General features: G+C 44.6%; 1 protein-coding gene across 2 annotated transcripts in view; it reads right to left on the reverse strand.

Moving 5' to 3' along the window:
- The window catches only part of NRBP2 (nuclear receptor binding protein 2), a 198,120-nt gene that overhangs the window by 75,374 nt on the left and 101,120 nt on the right, over positions 1 to 21,626 (reverse strand). For both annotated transcript variants that reach the window (XM_063450956.1, XM_063450957.1), the window contains exons 3-5: positions 12,616 to 12,738; positions 6,145 to 6,246; positions 819 to 908 (exon numbers count right to left, since the gene is read on the reverse strand). In XM_063450956.1, coding sequence (XP_063307026.1) covers positions 819 to 908; positions 6,145 to 6,246; positions 12,616 to 12,738 — 315 coding nt within the window. The remainder of the gene's footprint in view (positions 1 to 818; positions 909 to 6,144; positions 6,247 to 12,615; positions 12,739 to 21,626) is intronic.

Raw genomic sequence — 21,626 nt, forward strand, 5'->3', positions numbered from 1 at the left:
CACTGTAACATAACTCATAGCCACCGACATCATCACTGTAACATAACTCACAGCCACCGACATCATCACTGTAACATAACTCACAGCCACCGACATCATCACTGTAACATAACTCACAGCCACTGACATCATCACTGTAACAACTCACAGCCACTGACATCATCACTGTGACATAACTCACAGCCACTGACATCATCACTGTAACATAACTCACAGCCACTGACATCATCACTGTAACAAAACTCACAGCCACTGACATCATCACTGTAGCAAAACTCACAGCCATTTAGTATTAGGTTTTTCATCAATCTGAACTACAGTAGCTCTTCTATGTGATTAGACCAGACGGGCTAGCCTCCGCTCCCCATGTGCATCAATGAGCCTAGGGCAGCCAAGACCCAGACGCTGGTTCATTTGTTGTCCTTTCTTGCGCCACATTTGGTAGGTACTAACCACTGCATACCGGGAACACCACGCTAGAGTCGCTGTTTTGGAGATGTTCTGACCCAGTCATCTACCTATCACTATTTGGCCGTTGTCAGAGTCACTCAGGACTTTTCGCTGCCCATTTCTCTGCATCCAACACATGAAATTCAAGAACTACCTGTTCACTTGCCGCCCAATATATCCCACCCCTTGACAGACACCATGGTCGTGATTTTCACAGTCAGTGTGTTTAATGTTATGGCTGATCGGTGTTACTCACAGACTGACATAGCATTCTACCCATGATATAACACTATTAAATAACTGGTCACATGACATAGTAACTGATACGAATGAGGTGAAACGAGGGGTAATTATGGAGAAGGTTGTACCCTGGCATTCATGGTTTTGTGATTTTTCTTCGTCTTCTTTAGGAATTGTCTAAGGCTCCCAGAGGAGACATATTCCGTTATAAAAACCACCTATTGGGAAAAGAGAGAAAAATGTAATTCTGCAACAAAGCTTCAGTTTAACCCCCTGATCTCTCCCACATATATGCAATTACCGGGCAAACATTTTAGGGAGATCATCTCAACATCAGATTTTGACTCTCCCTTACATCTTTAATATTTCTCCCAGTCTCAGACACATTCTGTACAACCTGGGCATATTGTTTTCATGTCTGCATATTCGGCTAGATAACTGATTGGTTTTATTCATTTGTGTGCATAATTCTAGTGATCTCCACCCATTCTCCCCCATCCCTTATATGTTATTTATATGTCCACATCTATCTGGTCCAATCCTTCATTCTTTATTGATCCATCTGACCACAGTCTCCCCATCTTATAGCTTGATGAAAAGATATTTAGCCCAGACCTGCCAGGTCTCACCTACATCACATCTATTTATCTACACATCTATCTGCCTATCTATCTGTCTATCCAGTATCTAGCTATCTATCCACACAGCATATATCTATTATTATGTTATCATGTTATTATTTATATAGCGCCAACAAATTCTGCAGCGCTTTACAATGGGTGGATGAACAAACATGTAGTTGTAACAAGACAAGTTGGACACACAGGAACAGAGGGGTTGAAGGCTCAATGAGCATACATGCTAGAAGGAGTGGGGTAAAGTGACACAAAAGGTAAGGATAGTATTAGACTAATGACAGTTGTAAGAGAGGAATCAGTCGGGAGCGATTAACAGTTTAATTGATATGCTTTTATGAAGAAGTAGGTTTTTAATGATTTTTTGAAGGAGTAGAGACTGGGTGAGCATCGGAGGAGGAAAGTGAGTTCCACAGGAACGGTGCAGCCCTCGAGAAGTCTTGAAGGCGAGCATCAGAGGTGGGAGTACGTTAAGAAGATAGACGTAAGTCTTCAGCAGAGCGTAAGGGCCTAGATGGGACATACTTGAGTATTAAGGAGGATAGATAGGTGCTAGCAGCTTTACGTAGAGATTTAAAAGCAAGAACCAAATTTTTAAATTGAGCAATATATCTTACAGGAAGAGACTGACAGAAGGGGAGGCATGGGCGGTGCGGGCGGACAGGAAGATGAGCCTGGCCGCCGCATTCATTATGGACTGTAATGGCGGAAGTTGGGAGCACGAAAGACCACTGAGAAGCGTATTACAGTAGTCAAGGCGAGAAAGGACAGTGGAATGGACCAACACCTTAGTCGCATCTTTCGTTAAAAGGGACTCTCCAGGCAGCCCTTTTTACTCACCTGGTTCCAGCGCCGGGAGCCTCGTGAAGCAGCGCCCCCTATTTCGTCAAAATGATGAAATAGGCGGAGCGAGCAGGGAGCAATCAGACGCGTCCATTTGGAAGCGTCATTGCTCCCTTGTGCGCATGCGCGGCTTCGCCACACATGCGCGCATACTTCAGAGGGCGGCATTCATGCCACCCTCTGAAGTCCTGAGCGCACTACCGCGCATGCGCACGGCGTGTGCGGCCGCGAGTTGAGCTGACTGACAGCTCAGCTCGCGGTCTTTGCCCGCCCCCCTCCTCTGCTGACAGGCTGGAGAGAGCAGGCGCGCACACAGTGCCTTCTCTCTCCTGCACACGTCAGACGTATTTTAATACGTCTGACATGTACAGGGCCTTTTTAGGAGGTATTCCTATCCTTCAATCCTATCCTATCAAATCAATGTAAACACTGTATTTTCTCTGAAAATACAGTGTTTACATTAGATTGCCTGCAGGGTGCTATAGATCATACCTGAACAACTACATTAAGCTGTAGTTGTTCAGGTGACTATAGTGTCCCTTTAAGTAGGGTCGGATGCGTGCAATGTTTTTGAGAAGGAAGTGGCAGGATTTGGAGATAGACTGAACATGAGATGTGAAGGAGAGGTCGGAGTCAAAGAGAACATCTAGGCAGCGAGCCTGCGTGGTGGAGCTGATGGTGGCTCCGTTGACTTGGAGACAGACAGACACAGGAGTAGCAACACTTGAGGGAGGAAAGACCAGAATTTCAGTTTTGGTCAAGTTGAGTTTAAGGAAGTGGGCAGCAATCCAGTTAGAAATAGCAGAGAGGCAGTCAGAGACACTAGTCAAGAGGGACGGGGAGGGATCAGGAGAGGACAGACAGATTTGTGTGTCATCCGCAAAGAAATGATATTGGAAGCCAAAGGAGCTAATGAGTTTACCAAGGGAGGCAGTATAGATGGAGAACAGTAGGGGACCAAGGACTGAACCTTGGGAGACAACTACAGAGAGGAGTTGGGGAGAAGAAGCAGAGCCAGAGAAAGAAATACTGAAAGAGTGCTGGGAGAGGTAGGAGGAGCACCAGGAGAGAGCAATATCTTGTAGACCGATATTGCAGAGGATGAGCAGAAGCTATTGATGATCAACAGTGTCAAAAGCCGCAGAAAGGTCAAGGGGAATTAGGATAGAGTAGTGACCACGAGATTTTGTAGCTAGTAGGTCATTGGATACTTTGGTCAGTACGGTTTCTACAGAGTGCTTAACGCGTAAACCAGACTGAAGCGGTGTAGCACAATGGGCTGTAGTTCAGTACCCCTTTTTGGTACTGGAGGCTGTCCATACCGCTGTGTATTTTGTTCTGTTTTATTGTATCCCTCCATTGCAACACTATGTTCCTGTGATATTTCGTCTAGTGGTTCGGTACAAAAAACATTTATATTGGATTACACTATATAGTTCGACATATGAACAAAGTACCGAACAACCCGGCCACCCAGGAGAGGAGTGTGGCGCCAATTGATCCTATTAACCTTCTGCATATCTGGTTAACCGCAGATGCCCGAACCTCTGTGTGATCCTCTGGGTGACTGTTCGTATATCGACGAACACATGGCGGCGGCCATCTTGGCATAAGAATTACACCAGCGGGGTTTGGTCGTCGAGTGTCTGGAACCCAAATCGGACACTCGACAGCACGAACACTGCTAAAACCTCCAACAACGTGTAAGTTCGTAAAAAAAAAACATCCGAACAGAGCGGTATTCTCTGGGAATAACTACACGAACAAGGGGATTATGTCGAACTGAGCCACGAACACTCTAGCCCTAGGATTTTGGATGGTTTAGCTCCTTGAACGGAGACCGACCGCACAGCCATTTCGTGTGGAACTATTTTGGGCATATACCTCATGTGCGGTTGCTAAAACTAAAACTTCCAGGAAATTGGCAAACCCCTGAACCGATCTGGGTGATTTTTCAGTATCTTTTTCACCCCGATCGGGGCTATCAGGGGATTATGGGTGTATGTTATGGTTTTGGGGTACATTTAAGAATTCAGGAAAATTTTGTTTTTACAACTGAAAGATTATTAAGTTCTCTCTCACACTGAGGGGAGGGAATAGGTGTACTGTATCCATCTATAGATTGGCTAATTCTTAATTCTCTGTGGGTGTCTCCCTTGCACGGGAGAATTGCATAAAAGCAAAGTGTGTGGCCATTAAAAACTCGAGGAAGTCTGTCAATATCGCATACACAACTCTTTCAAGGATCTTGGATGCTCATGGCAGTAGCGAGATAGGACAGTAGTTGGATGGGGAGTTGGGGTCAAGGTTGGGCTTATTTAGAATTGGGGTTAGAATTGCATGTTTGAAGCGCGATGGAAATATGCCAGAGGAGAGCGAGAGAGATTGAGAATTTTAGTGAGAGGAAGAGAAAGAGAAGAAGACAGTACAGATGAGATGAGAGGGAATTGGATCTAGGGAGCAGGTGGTGGGGCGGGAGGACTGGAGCAGGGCAGAAACCTCTTCCACTGTAGCAGGTGCGAAGGAACATCAAGAACAGCAGAGGGAGTGAGGTTAGGGGAAGTATTGTAAGGGGAAAAAGAAAGATGAGAGATCTCTTCCCTGATTGTAGAGATCTTGTCAGTGAAGTGAGTTGCAAAGTCTAAGCCGGTCAAGTTAGTAGGTGGAGGAGGAACAATAGGGCAAAGAAGAGAGTTAAATGTGTGAAATAGTAGTTTGGGTTCGCGGGAGAGTGTGATTATGAGCGTATTGAAGTAATTTACTTTTGCAGAGGAAAGAGACAAGCTGTATGAGCGCAGCATAAATTTATAGTGGATAAAGTCAGATGCATAGTGAGACGTTCAGCAGTTCTGGAGCATTTTTGGAGGTATCGAGTCAGCTTGGTGTGCAAGGTTGTTGTTGGGGGCGCTTGCTGCATTTAAATGTAGGAGGTGCCATGTTGTCTAGTTGAGAGGAGAGGGTGGAATTGTAGAAGGAGGTTGCAGAGCTAGGACAGGTGAGGTTTGAGATAGGTAAAAGGAGAGTTTGTAGATTAGTGGAGAAATGCTCTAGGTCAAGACATTGAAGGTTTCTATGAGATTGATGTTCAGACGGTGGTGTCAATTGGGTCTTAGGTATGTCAAAAGTCAGTAGATGGTGGTCAGATAGAGGAAAAGGAATATTGGAGAGATTAGATGTGATACAGAGATTGGTGAAGGCGAGATCAAGACTGTTTCCTGCATTATGGGTTGCTAATTTGGACCATTGCGTAAGGCCAAAGGAGGAGGTTACAGAGAGCAGACAAGAGGCATCAGTGCAGTTGGTGTTGTTGATTGGTATATTGAAATCCCATAGTATAAGGGAAGGAGTGCTAGAGGAAAGGAAGTGGGGAAGCCAGGAAGAAAAGTGCTAAATGAATAGCCTAGGATGACCGGGGGGGGGCGGTAGATGATAGCAATTCTTAAAGGAGAGGTCTTAAATAGGCAGACAGTGTGAACTTCAAAAGAAGAAAAGGATAGGGCAGGGGGAGTTATGATTGGTTGAAAGGTACATTGAGGGGAGAGAAAGATGCCTACACCACCTCCTTTACAGGGGAGTCTGGGGGTGTGAGAGAACTGTAGCCCACCAAAACATAAAGAGGCAGGAGTAGCGCTATTTATCTAACCAGTATCTATCTATCGAGTATCTATCTATATATACAATATCTATCTGTCCATCTATCTATCTGTCTGTCCATCTATCTATAGAGTATCTATCTATATATACAGTATCTGTCTGTCTATCGAGTATCCGTCCATCTGTCTGTCTATTTGTCTGTCTGTGTGTGTGTCTGTCTATCTATCTGTGTGTCTGTCTGTGTATCCATCCTGCTAATACCATCAAAATGATCATACATACAGGACAGAATATTAACCCCCGTTTACCCCAATACATGTACAACAGTGTTGATTCACTCCCCAGACATGGCAGACAGTTAGGGTGTTAGGGAGTTTCTTACCCTTGCAAAGGTCTCCTTCACATCCAGCCAGTATTTGTGGAATTTCACCACATTGGGATGGTCAACGACCATTAGATTCTGAAACATTGTTCTGATCTTTTCCTGAGTGAGAAAAACAGAGAGCATTATGGGAAACGTACGGTTTATACACAGTACGGGTGTTTGTGGTGGAGTTACAGTTTATACACAGTCCGGGTGTTTGTGGTGAAGTTACGGTTTATACACAGTACGGGTATTTGTGGGGGAGTTAGTTTATACACAGTCCAGGTGTTTGTGGGGAAGTTACAGTTTATACACAGTACGGGTATTTGTGGGGGAGTTAGTTAATACACAGTCCAGGTGTTTGTGGGGGAGTTGCAGTTTATACACAGTACGGGTGTTTGTGGGGGAGTTACAATTTATACACACTACGGGTGTTTGTGGGGGAGTTACGGTTTATACATGGTACGGGTGTTTGTGGGGGAGTTACAATTTATACACAGTACGGGTGTTTGTGGGGGAGTTACGGTTTATACATGGTACGGGTGTTTGTGGTGAAGTTACAGTTTATACACAGTACGGGTGTTTGTGGGGGATTTACAGTTTATACACAGGATGGGTGTTTGTGGGGGATTTACAGTTTATACACAGGATGGGTGTTTGTGGGGGAGTTACAGTTTATACATAGTACGGGTGTTTGTGGTGAAGTTACAGTTTATACACAGTCCGGGTGTTTGTGGTGGAGTTACAGTTTATACACAGTACGGGTGTTTGTGGTGGATGGAGTTACAGTTTATACACAGTCCGGGTGTTTGTGGTGGAGTTACAGTTTATACACAGTACGGGTGTTTGTGGGGGAGTTACAGTTTATACATAGTACCGGTGTTTGTGGGGGAGTTAAAGTTTATACATAGTACCGGTGTTTGTGGTGCAGTTACAGTTTATACACAGTCCGGGTGTTTGTGGGGGAGTTACAGTTTATACATAGTACCGGTGTTTGTGGTGCAGTTACAGTTTATACACAGTACGGGTGTTTGTGGTGGAGTTACAGTTTATACATAGTACCGGTGTTTGTGGGGGAGTTACAGTTTATACACAGTACGGGTGTTTGAGGGTGAGTTACAGTTTATACATAGTACCGGTGTTTGTGGGGGAGTTACAGTTTATACACAGTACGGGTGTTTGTGGGGGAGTTACAGTTTATACACAGTACGGGTGTTTGTGGGGGAGTTACAGTTTATACACAGTACGGGTGTTTGAGGGTGAGTTACAGTTTATACATAGTACCGGTGTTTGTGGTGAAGTTACAGTTTATACACAGTACGGGTGTTTGTGGGGGAGTTACAGTTTATACACAGTCCGAGTGTTTGTGGGGGAGTTACAGTTTATACACAGTACAGGTGTTTGTGGGGGAGTTACAGTTTATACACAGTACAGGTGTTTGTGGGGGAGTTACAGTTTATACATAGTACGGGTGTTTGTGGTGGAGTTACAGTTTATACACAGTACGGGTGTTTGTGGGGGAGTTACAGTTTATACACAGGAAGGGTGTTTGTGGGGGAGTTACAGTTTATACACAGTACGGGTGTTTGTGGTGGAGTTACAGTTTATACACAGTATGGGTATTTGTGGTGGAGTTACAGTTTATACATAGTACGGGTGTTTGTGGTGAAGTTACAGTTTATACACAGTACGGGTGTTTGTGGTGGAGGAGTTACAGTTTATACACAGTCCGGGTGTTTGTGGTGGAGTTACAGTTTATACACAGTCCGGGTGTTTGTGGGGGAGTTACAGTTTATACATAGTACCGGTGTTTGTGGTGCAGTTACGGTTTATACACAGTCCGGGTGTTTGTGGGGGAGTTACAGTTTATACACAGTACGGGTGTTTGTGGTGGAGTTACAGTTTATACATAGTACCGGTGTTTGTGGTGGAGTTACAGTTTATACACAGTACGGGTGTTTGTGGTGGAGTTACGGTTTATACACAGTCCGGGTGTTTGTGGTGGAGTTACAGTTTATACATAGTACGGATGTTTGTGGTGAAGTTACAGTTTATACACAGTCCGGGTGTTTGTGGTGGAGGAGTTACGGTTTATACACAGTCCGGGTGTTTGTGGTGGAGTTACAGTTTATACACAGTCCGGGTGTTTGTGGTGGAGTTACAGTTTATACACAGTCCGGGTGTTTGTGGTGAAGTTACGGTTTATACACAGTACGGGTATTTGTGGGGGAGTTAGTTTATACACAGTCCAGGTGTTTGTGGGGAAGTTACAGTTTATACACAGTACGGGTATTTGTGGGGGAGTTAGTTAATACACAGTCCAGGTGTTTGTGGGGGAGTTGCAGTTTATACACAGTACGGGTGTTTGTGGGGGAGTTACAATTTATACACACTACGGGTGTTTGTGGGGGAGTTACGGTTTATACATGGTACGGGTGTTTGTGGGGGAGTTACAATTTATACACAGTACGGGTGTTTGTGGGGGAGTTACGGTTTATACATGGTACGGGTGTTTGTGGTGAAGTTACAGTTTATACACAGTACGGGTGTTTGTGGGGGATTTACAGTTTATACACAGGATGGGTGTTTGTGGGGGATTTACAGTTTATACACAGGATGGGTGTTTGTGGGGGAGTTACAGTTTATACATAGTACGGGTGTTTGTGGTGAAGTTACAGTTTATACACAGTCCGGGTGTTTGTGGTGAAGTTACAGTTTATACACAGTCCGGGTGTTTGTGGTGGAGTTACAGTTTATACACAGTACGGGTGTTTGTGGTGGATGGAGTTACAGTTTATACACAGTCCGGGTGTTTGTGGTGGAGTTACAGTTTATACACAGTACGGGTGTTTGTGGGGGAGTTACAGTTTATACATAGTACCGGTGTTTGTGGGGGAGTTAAAGTTTATACATAGTACCGGTGTTTGTGGTGCAGTTACAGTTTATACACAGTCCGGGTGTTTGTGGGGGAGTTACAGTTTATACATAGTACCGGTGTTTGTGGTGCAGTTACAGTTTATACACAGTACGGGTGTTTGTGGTGGAGTTACAGTTTATACATAGTACCGGTGTTTGTGGGGGAGTTACAGTTTATACACAGTACGGGTGTTTGAGGGTGAGTTACAGTTTATACATAGTACCGGTGTTTGTGGGGGAGTTACAGTTTATACACAGTACGGGTGTTTGTGGGGGAGTTACAGTTTATACACAGTACGGGTGTTTGTGGGGGAGTTACAGTTTATACACAGTACGGGTGTTTGAGGGTGAGTTACAGTTTATACATAGTACCGGTGTTTGTGGTGAAGTTACAGTTTATACACAGTACGGGTGTTTGTGGGGGAGTTACAGTTTATACACAGTCCGAGTGTTTGTGGGGGAGTTACAGTTTATACACAGTACAGGTGTTTGTGGGGGAGTTACAGTTTATACACAGTACAGGTGTTTGTGGGGGAGTTACAGTTTATACATAGTACGGGTGTTTGTGGTGGAGTTACAGTTTATACACAGTACGGGTGTTTGTGGGGGAGTTACAGTTTATACACAGGAAGGGTGTTTGTGGGGGAGTTACAGTTTATACACAGTACGGGTGTTTGTGGTGGAGTTACAGTTTATACACAGTATGGGTATTTGTGGTGGAGTTACAGTTTATACATAGTACGGGTGTTTGTGGTGAAGTTACAGTTTATACACAGTACGGGTGTTTGTGGTGGAGGAGTTACAGTTTATACACAGTCCGGGTGTTTGTGGTGGAGTTACAGTTTATACACAGTCCGGGTGTTTGTGGGGGAGTTACAGTTTATACATAGTACCGGTGTTTGTGGTGCAGTTACGGTTTATACACAGTCCGGGTGTTTGTGGGGGAGTTACAGTTTATACACAGTACGGGTGTTTGTGGTGGAGTTACAGTTTATACATAGTACCGGTGTTTGTGGTGGAGTTACAGTTTATACACAGTACGGGTGTTTGTGGTGGAGTTACGGTTTATACACAGTCCGGGTGTTTGTGGTGGAGTTACAGTTTATACATAGTACGGATGTTTGTGGTGAAGTTACAGTTTATACACAGTCCGGGTGTTTGTGGTGGAGGAGTTACGGTTTATACACAGTCCGGGTGTTTGTGGTGGAGTTACAGTTTATACACAGTCCGGGTGTTTGTGGTGGAGTTACAGTTTATACACAGTCGGGGTGTTTGTGGTGGAGTTACAGTTTATACACAGTCGGGGTGTTTGTGGTGGAGTTACAGTTTATACACAGGATGGGTGTTTGTGGGGGAGTTACAGTTTATACACAGTACCGGTGTTTGTGGTGGAGTTACAGTTTATACACAGTACGGGTGTTTGTGGTGGAGTTACAGTTTATACATAGTCCGGGTGTTTGTGGTGCAGTTACAGTTTATACACAGTCCGAGTGTTTGTGGTGGAGTTACAGTTTATACACAGTCCGGGTGTTTGTGGGGGAGTTACAGTTTATACATAGTACGGGTGTTTGTGGTGGAGTTACAGTTTATACACAGGAGGGGTGTTTGTGGGGGAGTTACAGTTTATACATAGTACGGGTGTTTGTGGTGGAGTTACAGTTTATACACAGTCCGGGTGTTTGTGGGGGAGTTACAGTTTATACATAGTACGGGTGTTTGTGGTGGAGTTACAGTTTATACACAGGATGGGTGTTTGTGGTGGAGTTACAGTTTATACATAGTACCGGTGTTTGTGGTGGAGTTACAGTTTATACACAGTACGGGTGTTTGTGGGGGAGTTACAGTTTATACACAGGATGGGTGTTTGTGGTGGAGTTACAGTTTATACACAGTATGGGTGTTTGTGGTGGAGTTACAGTTTATACACAGTCTGGGTGTTTGTGGTGGAGTTACAGTTTATACACAGTCCGGGTGTTTGTGGGGGAGTTACAGTTTATACACAGTACGGGTGTTTGTGGGGGAGTTACAGTTTATACACAGTACGGGTGTTTGTGGGGGAGTTACAGTTTATACACAGTCCGGGTGTTTGTGGTGGAGTTACAGTTTATACACAGTCCGGGTGTTTGTGGGGGAGTTACAGTTTATACATAGTACGGGTGTTTGTGGTGGAGTTACAGTTTATACACAGTCCGGGTGTTTGTGGGGGAGTTACAGTTTATACATAGTACGGGTGTTTGTGGTGGAGTTACAGTTTATACACAGGATGGGTGTTTGTGGTGGAGTTACAATTTATACATAGTACCGGTGTTTGTGGTGGAGTTACAGTTTATACACAGTACGGGTGTTTGTGGGGGAGTTACAGTTTATACACAGGATGGGTGTTTGTGGTGGAGTTACAGTTTATACACAGTATGGGTGTTTGTGGTGGAGTTACAGTTTATACACAGTCCGGGTGTTTGTGGTGGAGTTACAGTTTATACACAGTACGGGTGTTTGTGGGGGAGTTACAGTTTATACACAGTACGGGTGTTTGTGGGGGAGTTACAGTTTATACACAGTACGGGTGTTTGTGGGGGAGTTACAGTTTATACACAGTATGGGTGTTTGTGGTGGAGTTACAGTTTATACACAGTCCGGGTGTTTGTGGTGGAGTTACAGTTTATACACAGTCCGGGTGTTTGTGGGGGAGTTACAGTTTATACACAGTACGGGTGTTTGTGGGGGAGTTACAGTTTATACACAGTATGGGTGTTTGTGGTGGAGTTACAGTTTATACACAGTCCGGGTGTTTGTGGTGGAGTTACAGTTTATACACAGTACGGGTGTTTGTGGGGGAGTTACAGTTTATACACAGTACGGGTGTTTGTGGGGGAGTTACAGTTTATACACAGTATGGGTGTTTGTGGTGGAGTTACAGTTTATACACAGTCCGGGTGTTTGTGGTGGAGTTACAGTTTATACATAGTACCGGTGTTTGTGGTGGAGTTACAGTTTATACACAGTCCGGGTGTTTGTGGTGGAGTTACAGTTTATACACAGTACGGGTGTTTGTGGGGGAGTTACAGTTTATACACAGTATGGGTGTTTGTGGTGGAGTTACAGTTTATACACAGTCCGGGTGTTTGTGGTGGAGTTACAGTTTATACATAGTACGGGTGTTTGTGGTGGAGTTACAGTTTATACACAGTCCGGGTGTTTGTGGTGGAGTTACAGTTTATACACAGTCCGGGTGTTTGTGGTGGAGTTACAGTTTATACACAGTACGGGTGTTTGTGGGGGAGTTACAGTTTATACACAGTATGGGTGTTTGTGGTGGAGTTACAGTTTATACATAGTACGGGTGTTTGTGGTGGAGTTACAGTTTATACACAGTCCGGGTGTTTGTGGTGGAGTTACAGTTTATACATAGTACCGGTGTTTGTGGTGGAGTTACGGTTTATACATAGTACCGGTGTTTGTGGTGAAGTTACAGTTTATACATAGTACAGGTGTTTGTGGTGGAGTTACGGTTTATACACAGTCCGGGTGTTTGTGGGGGAGTTACAGTTACATGTTTCTGTGGATAAATCATACCTCGTGAGCTTTAAAGACCCTCTTGTCGGAGAACTGCAGCTCATTCCACACAACCTCCACCCCCTCCTCAGTATCCATCGCCAGAAATGTGCTTTCGATGCCAGGCATGTTTCCCTGATTTACCTGTACCATGGAGGGGGGGAAAAAAGAGAGAGATTTTACATAAAGTGAATGAGCAGGACACAGGGAGGAGGGAGAGTGAGCCGTAATTAAGGAAGAAAAGGGAATGAGCCGGGCTAAAGGAGGAAAGGGGGTGGGGCTAAAGGAGGAAAGGGGGTGATTGGGGCTAAAGGAGGAAAGGGGGTGGGGCTAAAGGAGGAAAGGGGGTGGGGCTAAAGAAGGAAATGGAGTGAGTAGGGCTAAATGAAGAAAGGGAGTGAGGGGTTAAAGGAGGAAAGGGAGTGGGGCTAAAGGAGGAAAGAGAGTGAGTGAGTGAGTGAGTGAGTGGGGCTAAAGGAAGAAAGGGAGTGAGTGGGGCTAAAAGAGGAAAGATAGTGAGTGGGGCTAAAAGAGGAAAGGGAATGAGGGGCTAAAAGAGGAAATGGAGTGAGTTGGACTAAAGGAGTAAAGAGAAAGTGGGGGTAAAGGAGGAAAGGGAGTGAGTGGGGGTAAGGGAGGAAAGGGAGTGAGGGGTTAAAGGAGGAAGGGGAGTGAGTGGGGCTAAGGGAGGAAAGGGAGTGAGGGGTTAAAGGAGGAAAGGGAGTGAGTGGGGCTAAGGGAGGAAAGGGAGTGAGTGGGGCTAAGGGAGGAAAGGGAGTGAGTGGGGCTAAGGGAGGAAAGGGAGTGAGTGGGGCTAAGGGAGGAAAGGGAGTGAGGGGTTAAAGGAGGAAAGGGAGTGAGTGGGGGTAAGGGAGGAAGGGGAGTGAGGGGTTAAAGGAGGAAGGGGAGTGAGTGGGGGTAAGGGAGGAAAGGGAGTGAGTGGGGCTAAGGGAGGAAAGGGAGTGAGTGGGGCTAAGGGAGGAAAGGGAGTGAGTGGGGCTAAGGGAGGAAAGGGAGTGAGTGGGGCTAAGGGAGGAAAGGGAGTGAGGGGTTAAAGGAGGAAAGGGAGTGAGTGGGGCTAAGGGAGGAAAGGGAGTGAGTGGGGCTAAGGGAGGAAAGGGAGTGAGTGGGGCTAAGGGAGGAAAGGGAGTGAGTGGGGCTAAGGGAGGAAGGGGAGTGAGGGGTTAAAGGAGGAAAGGGAGTGAGTGGGGGTAAAGGAGGACGGGGGTGAGTGAGGCTAAGGGAGGAAAGGGAGTGAGGGGTTAAAGGAGGAAAGGGAGTGAGGGGTTAAAGGAGGAAAGAGAGTGAGTGAGTGAGGCTAAAGGAAGAAAGGGAGTGAGTGGGGCTAAAAGAGGAAAGATAGTGAGTGGGGCTAAAAGAGGAAAGGGAATGAGTTGGACTAAAGGAGTAAAGAGAAAGTGGGGGTAAAGGAGGAAAGGGAGTGAGTGGGGGTAAGGGAGGAAAGGGAGTGAGGGGTTAAAGGAGGAAGGGGAGTGAGTGGGGCTAAGGGAGGAAAGGGAGTGAGGGGTTAAAGGAGGAAAGGGAGTGAGTGGGGCTAAGGGAGGAAGGGGAGTGAGGGGTTAAAGGAGGAAAGGGAGTGAGTGGGGGTAAAGGAGGACGGGGGTGAGTGAGGCTAAGGGAGGAAAGGGAGTGAGGGGTTAAAGGAGGAAAGGGAGTGAGGGGTTAAAGGAGGAAAGAGAGTGAGTGAGTGAGGCTAAAGGAAGAAAGGGAGTGAGTGGGGCTAAAAGAGGAAAGATAGTGAGTGGGGCTAAAAGAGGAAAGGGAATGAGTTGGACTAAAGGAGTAAAGAGAAAGTGGGGGTAAAGGAGGAAAGGGAGTGAGTGGGGGTAAGGGAGGAAAGGGAGTGAGGGGTTAAAGGAGGAAGGGGAGTGAGTGGGGCTAAGGGAGGAAAGGGAGTGAGGGGTTAAAGGAGGAAAGGGAGTGAGTGGGGCTAAGGGAGGAAACGGAGTGAGTGGGGGTAAGGGAGGAAAGGGAGTGAGTGGGGCTAAGGGAGGAAAGGGAGTGAGTGGGGCTAAGGGAGGAAAGGGAGTGAGGGGTTAAAGGAGGAAAGGGAGTGAGGGGTTAAAGGAGGAAAGGGAGTGAGTGGGGGTAAGGGAGGAAAGGGAGTGAGTGGGGCTAAGGGAGGAAAGGGAGTGAGTGGGGGTAAGGGAGGAAAGGGAGTGAGTGGGGCTAAGGGAGGAAAGGGAGTGAGTGGGGCTAAGGGAGGAAAGGGAGTGAGTGGGGCTAAGGGAGGAAGGGGAGTGAGTGGGGCTAAGGGAGGAAAGGGAGTGAGTGGGGCTAAGGGAGGAAAGGGAGTGAGTGGGGCTAAAGGAGGAAACAGGGCAGGTGAATTGGTAAACGTTGTGTGACTGAGCAGGTAGGTTAGCCAGGGTTAGTCAATAAATCGGGAATGTTTGGGAATACACAATGAATTTCAATTTGAAGCCATATAAATAGTTGACTTGGAAGACTTTTCCAATCTTAATATTTTGGCCTAACGTGAATTCATTTTATCTCCTGACTACACTTTAGAGAATAACTCCGATATCAATCTGTTCTTCTTTAGTAAATATGCCCGTGGTCAGCACCGCGGTGGAAGTCATTGCCAGTTTCTCCTTATTAATGTGAAAAGCACAATGGGCAGTGTGTGCGGCCATCTCCCTAATCACGCAGGTCACTCCGATAGCGAGCTGTGCCCTTCACACGTACGCACACAGTCTGCTGATACAATACCCCATGTGTGAATGAAGTGTGTGCAGAGAGGACGTGAGACTCCGCACTGACAGAGGGCACCACGACTTTCCAGGATACAATGCATGTTGTGAGTCAATACACAAAGAGCCCCACAAAGGCTAAAAATAGATTGTAATGTGTAGGGGCCACGTCCTGCCATTAAAACACTAACTGGGGCCCTCATTTATTTTTTGCAAGAATTTGTGTAACTAAGCAAGCATGTGTATGTAACTAAGCAAGTGTATGCATGTGTAACTTTAAGCAAATGTGTTTTACTACTACCTATTTGTTTCTTTCTCCATGTGTATTTATTTATTTATTTATTCATTTTTACTTTTATTTCTATTTTCATTTTGGATTTTTTCCCAGAATTCTTTCTATCATCCTTGGATTTCCTCTTATATATATCTATTTGCTAACTCCATGTTTTAATTTTCATTAGTATCATGAAACTTCATCACTCACTATTCATTCCAAATGTAAATACAAGGTCTTTTTGCTTTATATCTTGATTTAAGCTTAATTAACATTGATCAATTAATTAGTGCATACACTTTAATTTTTATATAAATTATAGAAGAATAATCATGCCATTTTGATTTAAAGTTTGTTTTATTAAATTGTTGTTATGTTGAATTGAAAGATATTTCTGTATTGCCACCACTGATATTACTTTGTTCATGGAAGATATATCATATCGTCTTATTGCTCAATTAACACTCAAATTGTATACATATTATCCATTAATTGAAAGTGTATTTAAACTGTTATCTGAGCACCAAACTGTATTCCGTCTCTGAAGAAGTGGGGCTGACTCCCACGAAACGCGTCAGACTGAACAAGCAGGTTACCGATTCCATCTATGTTCCAGCCAGTGGTGTAACAACTTGACAGCGAAGCCTTCTCAGTCCCGGACCGGGAGCTCTGCATCACTCACCTCTCAGAGCGAGGTCTGACACGCACGCCTTCTTTACCGGCAGCCGGCAGCTGGAAAGAGAAAAGTGCTCACACCATCCACAGCCATCCGGACTGGTCCTTGAGGCTGACTTTCAATACCCTCATCCACTGTGCTGGTAATCATTCTGGACTCCATTCCTGACACATATTTTTATCTATATTTATTTTATATTGTGAATAAACTGGTTTTTACTTTCACCCAGTTTTTTACTATTTCAATTATTTGTTCTAGTGGCACTTTACAGCGATATCACCATTATATTGCACTGCAGGAAACAGTTTTTTGCACATACTGTTTCTTCTGCTGTATTATGTTTATATCTTTTTACTAAAGTATATTATTTGGTGTTTATTCCACACATTCTGCCTATAGCAGTTCTTAAAGGTATACACACCATACATTCTTGTTGCACTTTATCCCAGTTTCCTTTTTGAAGTATTTCTACCCTATTTATATATATATATATATATATATATATATATATATTTATATTTATATTTATACCACCACCACGATTTTTCATTATTCATTTATTTATTTGCACATTATAATTATTATAATTTTTATAATTTTACTATTTCTAGTTTTAGCCATTTTTGCAAGTCAGCTCCTGGATCACGTACACTGCACTTAGGGTGTTACCTCTTATTTTATCTTTCAATAGGTTTTTAGGTGAAACCCTATTAATATCCAGTTTTGAGCGACTACCCAAGAGTCTAACTCCCCCATTCCTGCGTGTTGCATTAGGCATACCAGATCTTTTTGTGTTTTACTACCTGACTAAATGTGTATTTATCTGTGTGTTACGTCTATGAAAGCATGTGTTTGTGTGGCGAACAGAACCTCGCCACGGGCTTTTGGAGGAGCCTGCTTGCCAGCCTCCTGCCCCAGGACTTTGGCCCCCTGCAATAGACCTGGCTAAAATACTTTAAAAAGGCTCTGTTCGTGCAATTGGGATTATATGGTTCGGTTCCCAAACAGCCGCACGAACCAGAGACCACCCAGGAGCTTGTTAAACCCTATTAACACTTAGTAACGATTCTAACTGCAGTGTTCTAATTGTCTGTTTGGGTGGACGCTGTTCCCATGAACGACCACGAGGTGCGGCCACCTTGTTCATATGAATGCAGGCAGCCAATGTTTGGTCATTGAGTTCCTGGAACTAAAATCGGACACAGAAACTCCCGAACACCGCCGGACTTCCAGAATCGCCTGCGCTCGGTTATATACAACTTAGAAGGCCACTGTTCGGTGGAATTGTTCGTCTGGGTGAGGGGAACAAGCTCCAGGGTAAGAACATTGGCCATGTTCGGTAGTTTGTTCGTTTTTTAAACTACCGAACTAGACCAACCGCAAGCCTAATTCTCTGGAACTGTTTTGGGCATGGGACCATGCGAGCCGTTGGTCAAATTATGACTTCCAGGAAATTCCTGAACCCCTAATCTGATCTTGGTGATTTTTTTATATGTTGGTCACCCAGAACGGAGCTATGGGGGGATGTAACTGTTTTGGGAGTTTTGTGTGTTTAACCCTGTAACGGATCACTTGGCACCCCGACTGGGTACCTCCGTTGAAAGATGCTCCTAGCGCTTCCTGAGGGCTCCAAGCACTCCAGCCGACACCATAACCACCGTGGACTCCTTCAGAGAGCAGGGCAGGAACAAGCTCTTACAAGAGCTTAGCAGTGAATATAGCAAGAGAGTATGCAGGGCATAGCAATCCCTTGTAACAGATTCCCCCAATAAGAGACAGCACTCCAAATTGAGGGTGAAGTAGAACTCTGGTTTAATGACACACACTCTGCTTTTATGCAATTCTCCCATGCAAGGGAGACGCCCTCATACAATTATACATTACCCAATCACACAATGGTTACATCCCACAGATTCCCTCCCCTTAGCCTGAGAGGTAACCCAATTATCCATACAGTTTAAAACATACTTTTTACCCAACTTTCATAACTCAAACTATACATTCAATCTTCATAAAATTACATATTCGACTGAATAGCACACTTTACTTACAAACATATCCAAAATTCAACCAATTCCATCCAGGGGTTAAAGAGTTAGCTGGAAGTCCTTTATCAATTTCACACTGAAAAAATGATTAAGTCCCATTCGAACGTGTGTTCGAATCTTCGAACGGGACTTAGTCTCTGCAGCTGAAAACGGAGTGTAGGAGAAGGTAAGGGTCAGCAGTGTTCGTTGAAATTGTAGCCGATTTCAGTTCCATGGATTTGGCTACACATACCGCTGACCTCGTTCGAATGAACAAAGATGGCCGCCGCCACGTGTTCGTTTGTCGAATGGCGGCCACTTCGACTACTTAGGCTGTATCCGAAGTGCCAATTTAAAGTTGCAACACTGCTCCAAAGTAATTAAAGGGCCAGGAACAGCATTATAAAAATCAATTATGCCCAAATACAGTTCTTAAAGGGTCAGTATAATTCCATAAGCCCCAACTCCGTTCCTTAAAGGGCAATACATGCCAGGGCCATAGTCGCAGGGCAGGAGGCTGGCAAACAGGCCCCTCCAAAAACCAGTGGCGAGGTTACTTTCGCCACAAACCCCTTAAGGACCAAACTTCTGGAATAAAAGGGAATCATGACATGTCACACATGTCATGTGTCCTTAAGGGGTTAAAGGTATTTGGGGGGGTTGTAAAAATTTATGTTTTCTGTGCCTGGAGATAATTGAGTTTAATACAGTGCTTGACTCAATTATCTAAAATTAAATTTTGTATTATGTGGGAGTGTCCTGGACCTGAGAGCCAATGTAATCGTGTGTATGTTTTTACTGTGGACTGCTCTCAGGTCCAGGGGGGAGTACCCCCTTCATGGCTAGTTGTGGCTACCAATAAACAAATTCCTGCTTACCCTCAACATAGATTTTCATCTCATGTGTGGGGGAAACGGCTGTATCTACTGGGAATTGCTATATCACTATACTCCCCTGGGATTATAATCACTTGCTCTTTTAAGAGCATATTGCTACACTCCCTGGACTAGGAGAGGTCTACCCACTGGAAGCTGGATCCTGGTCTTAGGTCCAGGGTGGGTGGAAGACAGCGAGACCCCAACCAAGTTGTAACACTGGAAGTGGGGACTACAGTGCTGATGGTGTCTGGTGCGGTGCTTGTGGTACTCGGTAAGCACTAGGAAGAAGAGATTGGCGGAGGCACCCAGTTGGGGTGCCAGGCGGTCCGTCACAGTATGTAACTGAGCAAGTGTGTGCGTGTGTAACTTTAAGCAAATGTATATCTATCTGTGTGTATAACTGTATGTGTGTTACCGTCTAAGCAAGCATGTCTATGTAACTAAGCAAGTGTGTTATTTGTCACAGCAAACGTGTGTGTGTATTTGTCTCAGCAAGCGTGTAGCCCTATGTAACAAAAGCACAACTTAGAGGAAAGGGGCCTTGGCAGAGCTAGGAGGAAGCTAAGTAGAGATTAGTGGTCTAGAGGGTGAGGGGCTGGGCTATATAAATAGACAGCCATCTTAGAAAATTCACTTCTAACTCGCCTGCCTGGCTGAGTTTGTCCTCCCTCCCTCTCTAGTTTTGCTGGTTGGGTTGTCCCGTTCTGTCACAGCGGCAGGATAGGGAGCTGAAGGATAGGAAACAGGCTGTCCTTTAGGATGGTTTTGAAAATGGTTAATATGGTTCTTAGTAAGTTTGGTAGGTTTCAAGCTTGTTGATGGCTCAGAAACTGGTGGGGAGGGGTATCCGGGTATATCCCTACCATGGTTAATTAACATGTGGGGTAGGGGTATCCGGGTATATCCCTACCATGGTTAATTAACATGTGGGGTAGGGGTATCCGGGTATATCCCTACCATGGTTAATTAACATGTGGGGTAGGGGTATCCGGGTATATTCCTACCATGGTTAATTAACATGTGGGGTAGGGGTATCCGGGTATATTCCTACCATGGTTAATTAACATGTGGGGTAGGGGTATCCGGGTATATTCCTACCATGGTTAATTAAAATGTTGGCACTTTAATTTATGTTCATGTTGAAATACTGTTATATGTTATGTGTTTGTATATGGGTCATTGCCTTTTATATCTAACTGTGGGGATACAGATGTGGTATGGCGGGGTGTGGGGGTAATGACTTTTTCAATGTTAGTTTATTACCAATACTATTATTTTTTGTAATCATTTATTTTTGTTGTGCTCAAGAACAAATATAGGCTAACTGTGCAACAATAGCGTCATTTAGCCCAGAAAATAAACCTAGCGATATAATGGTTTGGAATGCAATTTATAGCACAATTATATATTATATATATTATATATAATTATATATATTATATTATTATATAAGGTAACATCATGCAATGCAAATACATCTCAGGGGCTGTGATACACCAGATTTTTAGTGGTTAGGAAACTAAAGGGATAAGCTAGACATGAAATGAGAAGAACATAATAGTGTACTTGCTTGAGTTGTCTAGACATATATTGTGGCGAACAGAACCACAGGCTTTTGGAGGGGCCTGCTTGCTAGTCTCCTGCCAAAAGGCTATGGGCCAAGTCAGCGACTGTAAAGACCCATATTTTATTCCCCCTGGTTTCCCTGGTTCGGCACTTTCCATAGAACCGACCGCTAGCTCCCTGGCGGCCGTTCGCATGGAGCAAAAGCGCAAATAGACTTCAGGGGGACTGTAAAAGATCACCTGGCACCCCGACTTGGTACCTCCATTGATGGATGCTCCTAGTGCTTCTCGAGGGCTCCAAGCACTCCACTTGACACCATAAGCGCTGCAGACCCCACCAACCGCCGCAGCTTGGTTGGGGTCTTGCCGTCTCCTACCCACCCTGGACCTACGACAAGGCTCCAGGTTCAAGTGGGTGAGCCTCTCTTTCCCCAGAGAGTAAAGCAGGAACAGGAATAAGCTCTTAGAAGAGCTTAGTGATTATAGCAAGGGAGTATGAAGAGCATAGCAATCCCTTGTAGCAGATTCCCCCCAATAAGAGACAGGACTCTAGATTGAGGGTGAAGTAGAACTGAAGGTTTAATAATACATCTGCTTCTTTTATACAGTATTTCCCCACAGTTACCACCCATGTGGACCTTGTTGGGCACTGAAATGTACATTTAACAGCCAATAATATTCAGTCACAAAGTTAAACTCTTCCATTCATTACTGTAAATGGCTCCCCTCTGCTTGGGAGATAATTGAGTTAATTACTGTATCAACTCAATTATCTCCAAGCCAAAAAATATACACTTTTTACACATTTCTCGTAAGATTAAAATTAAACATCCAATTCCCATAAAACTATATTTTCTGATTGGGCATAATTATGGGAACAACATATAAAAAAAATCAA

The sequence above is a fragment of the Pelobates fuscus genome, chromosome 4 (genome assembly GCF_036172605.1).
Source record: "Pelobates fuscus isolate aPelFus1 chromosome 4, aPelFus1.pri, whole genome shotgun sequence".
NCBI classification, from domain to species: Eukaryota; Metazoa; Chordata; class Amphibia; order Anura; family Pelobatidae; genus Pelobates; species Pelobates fuscus.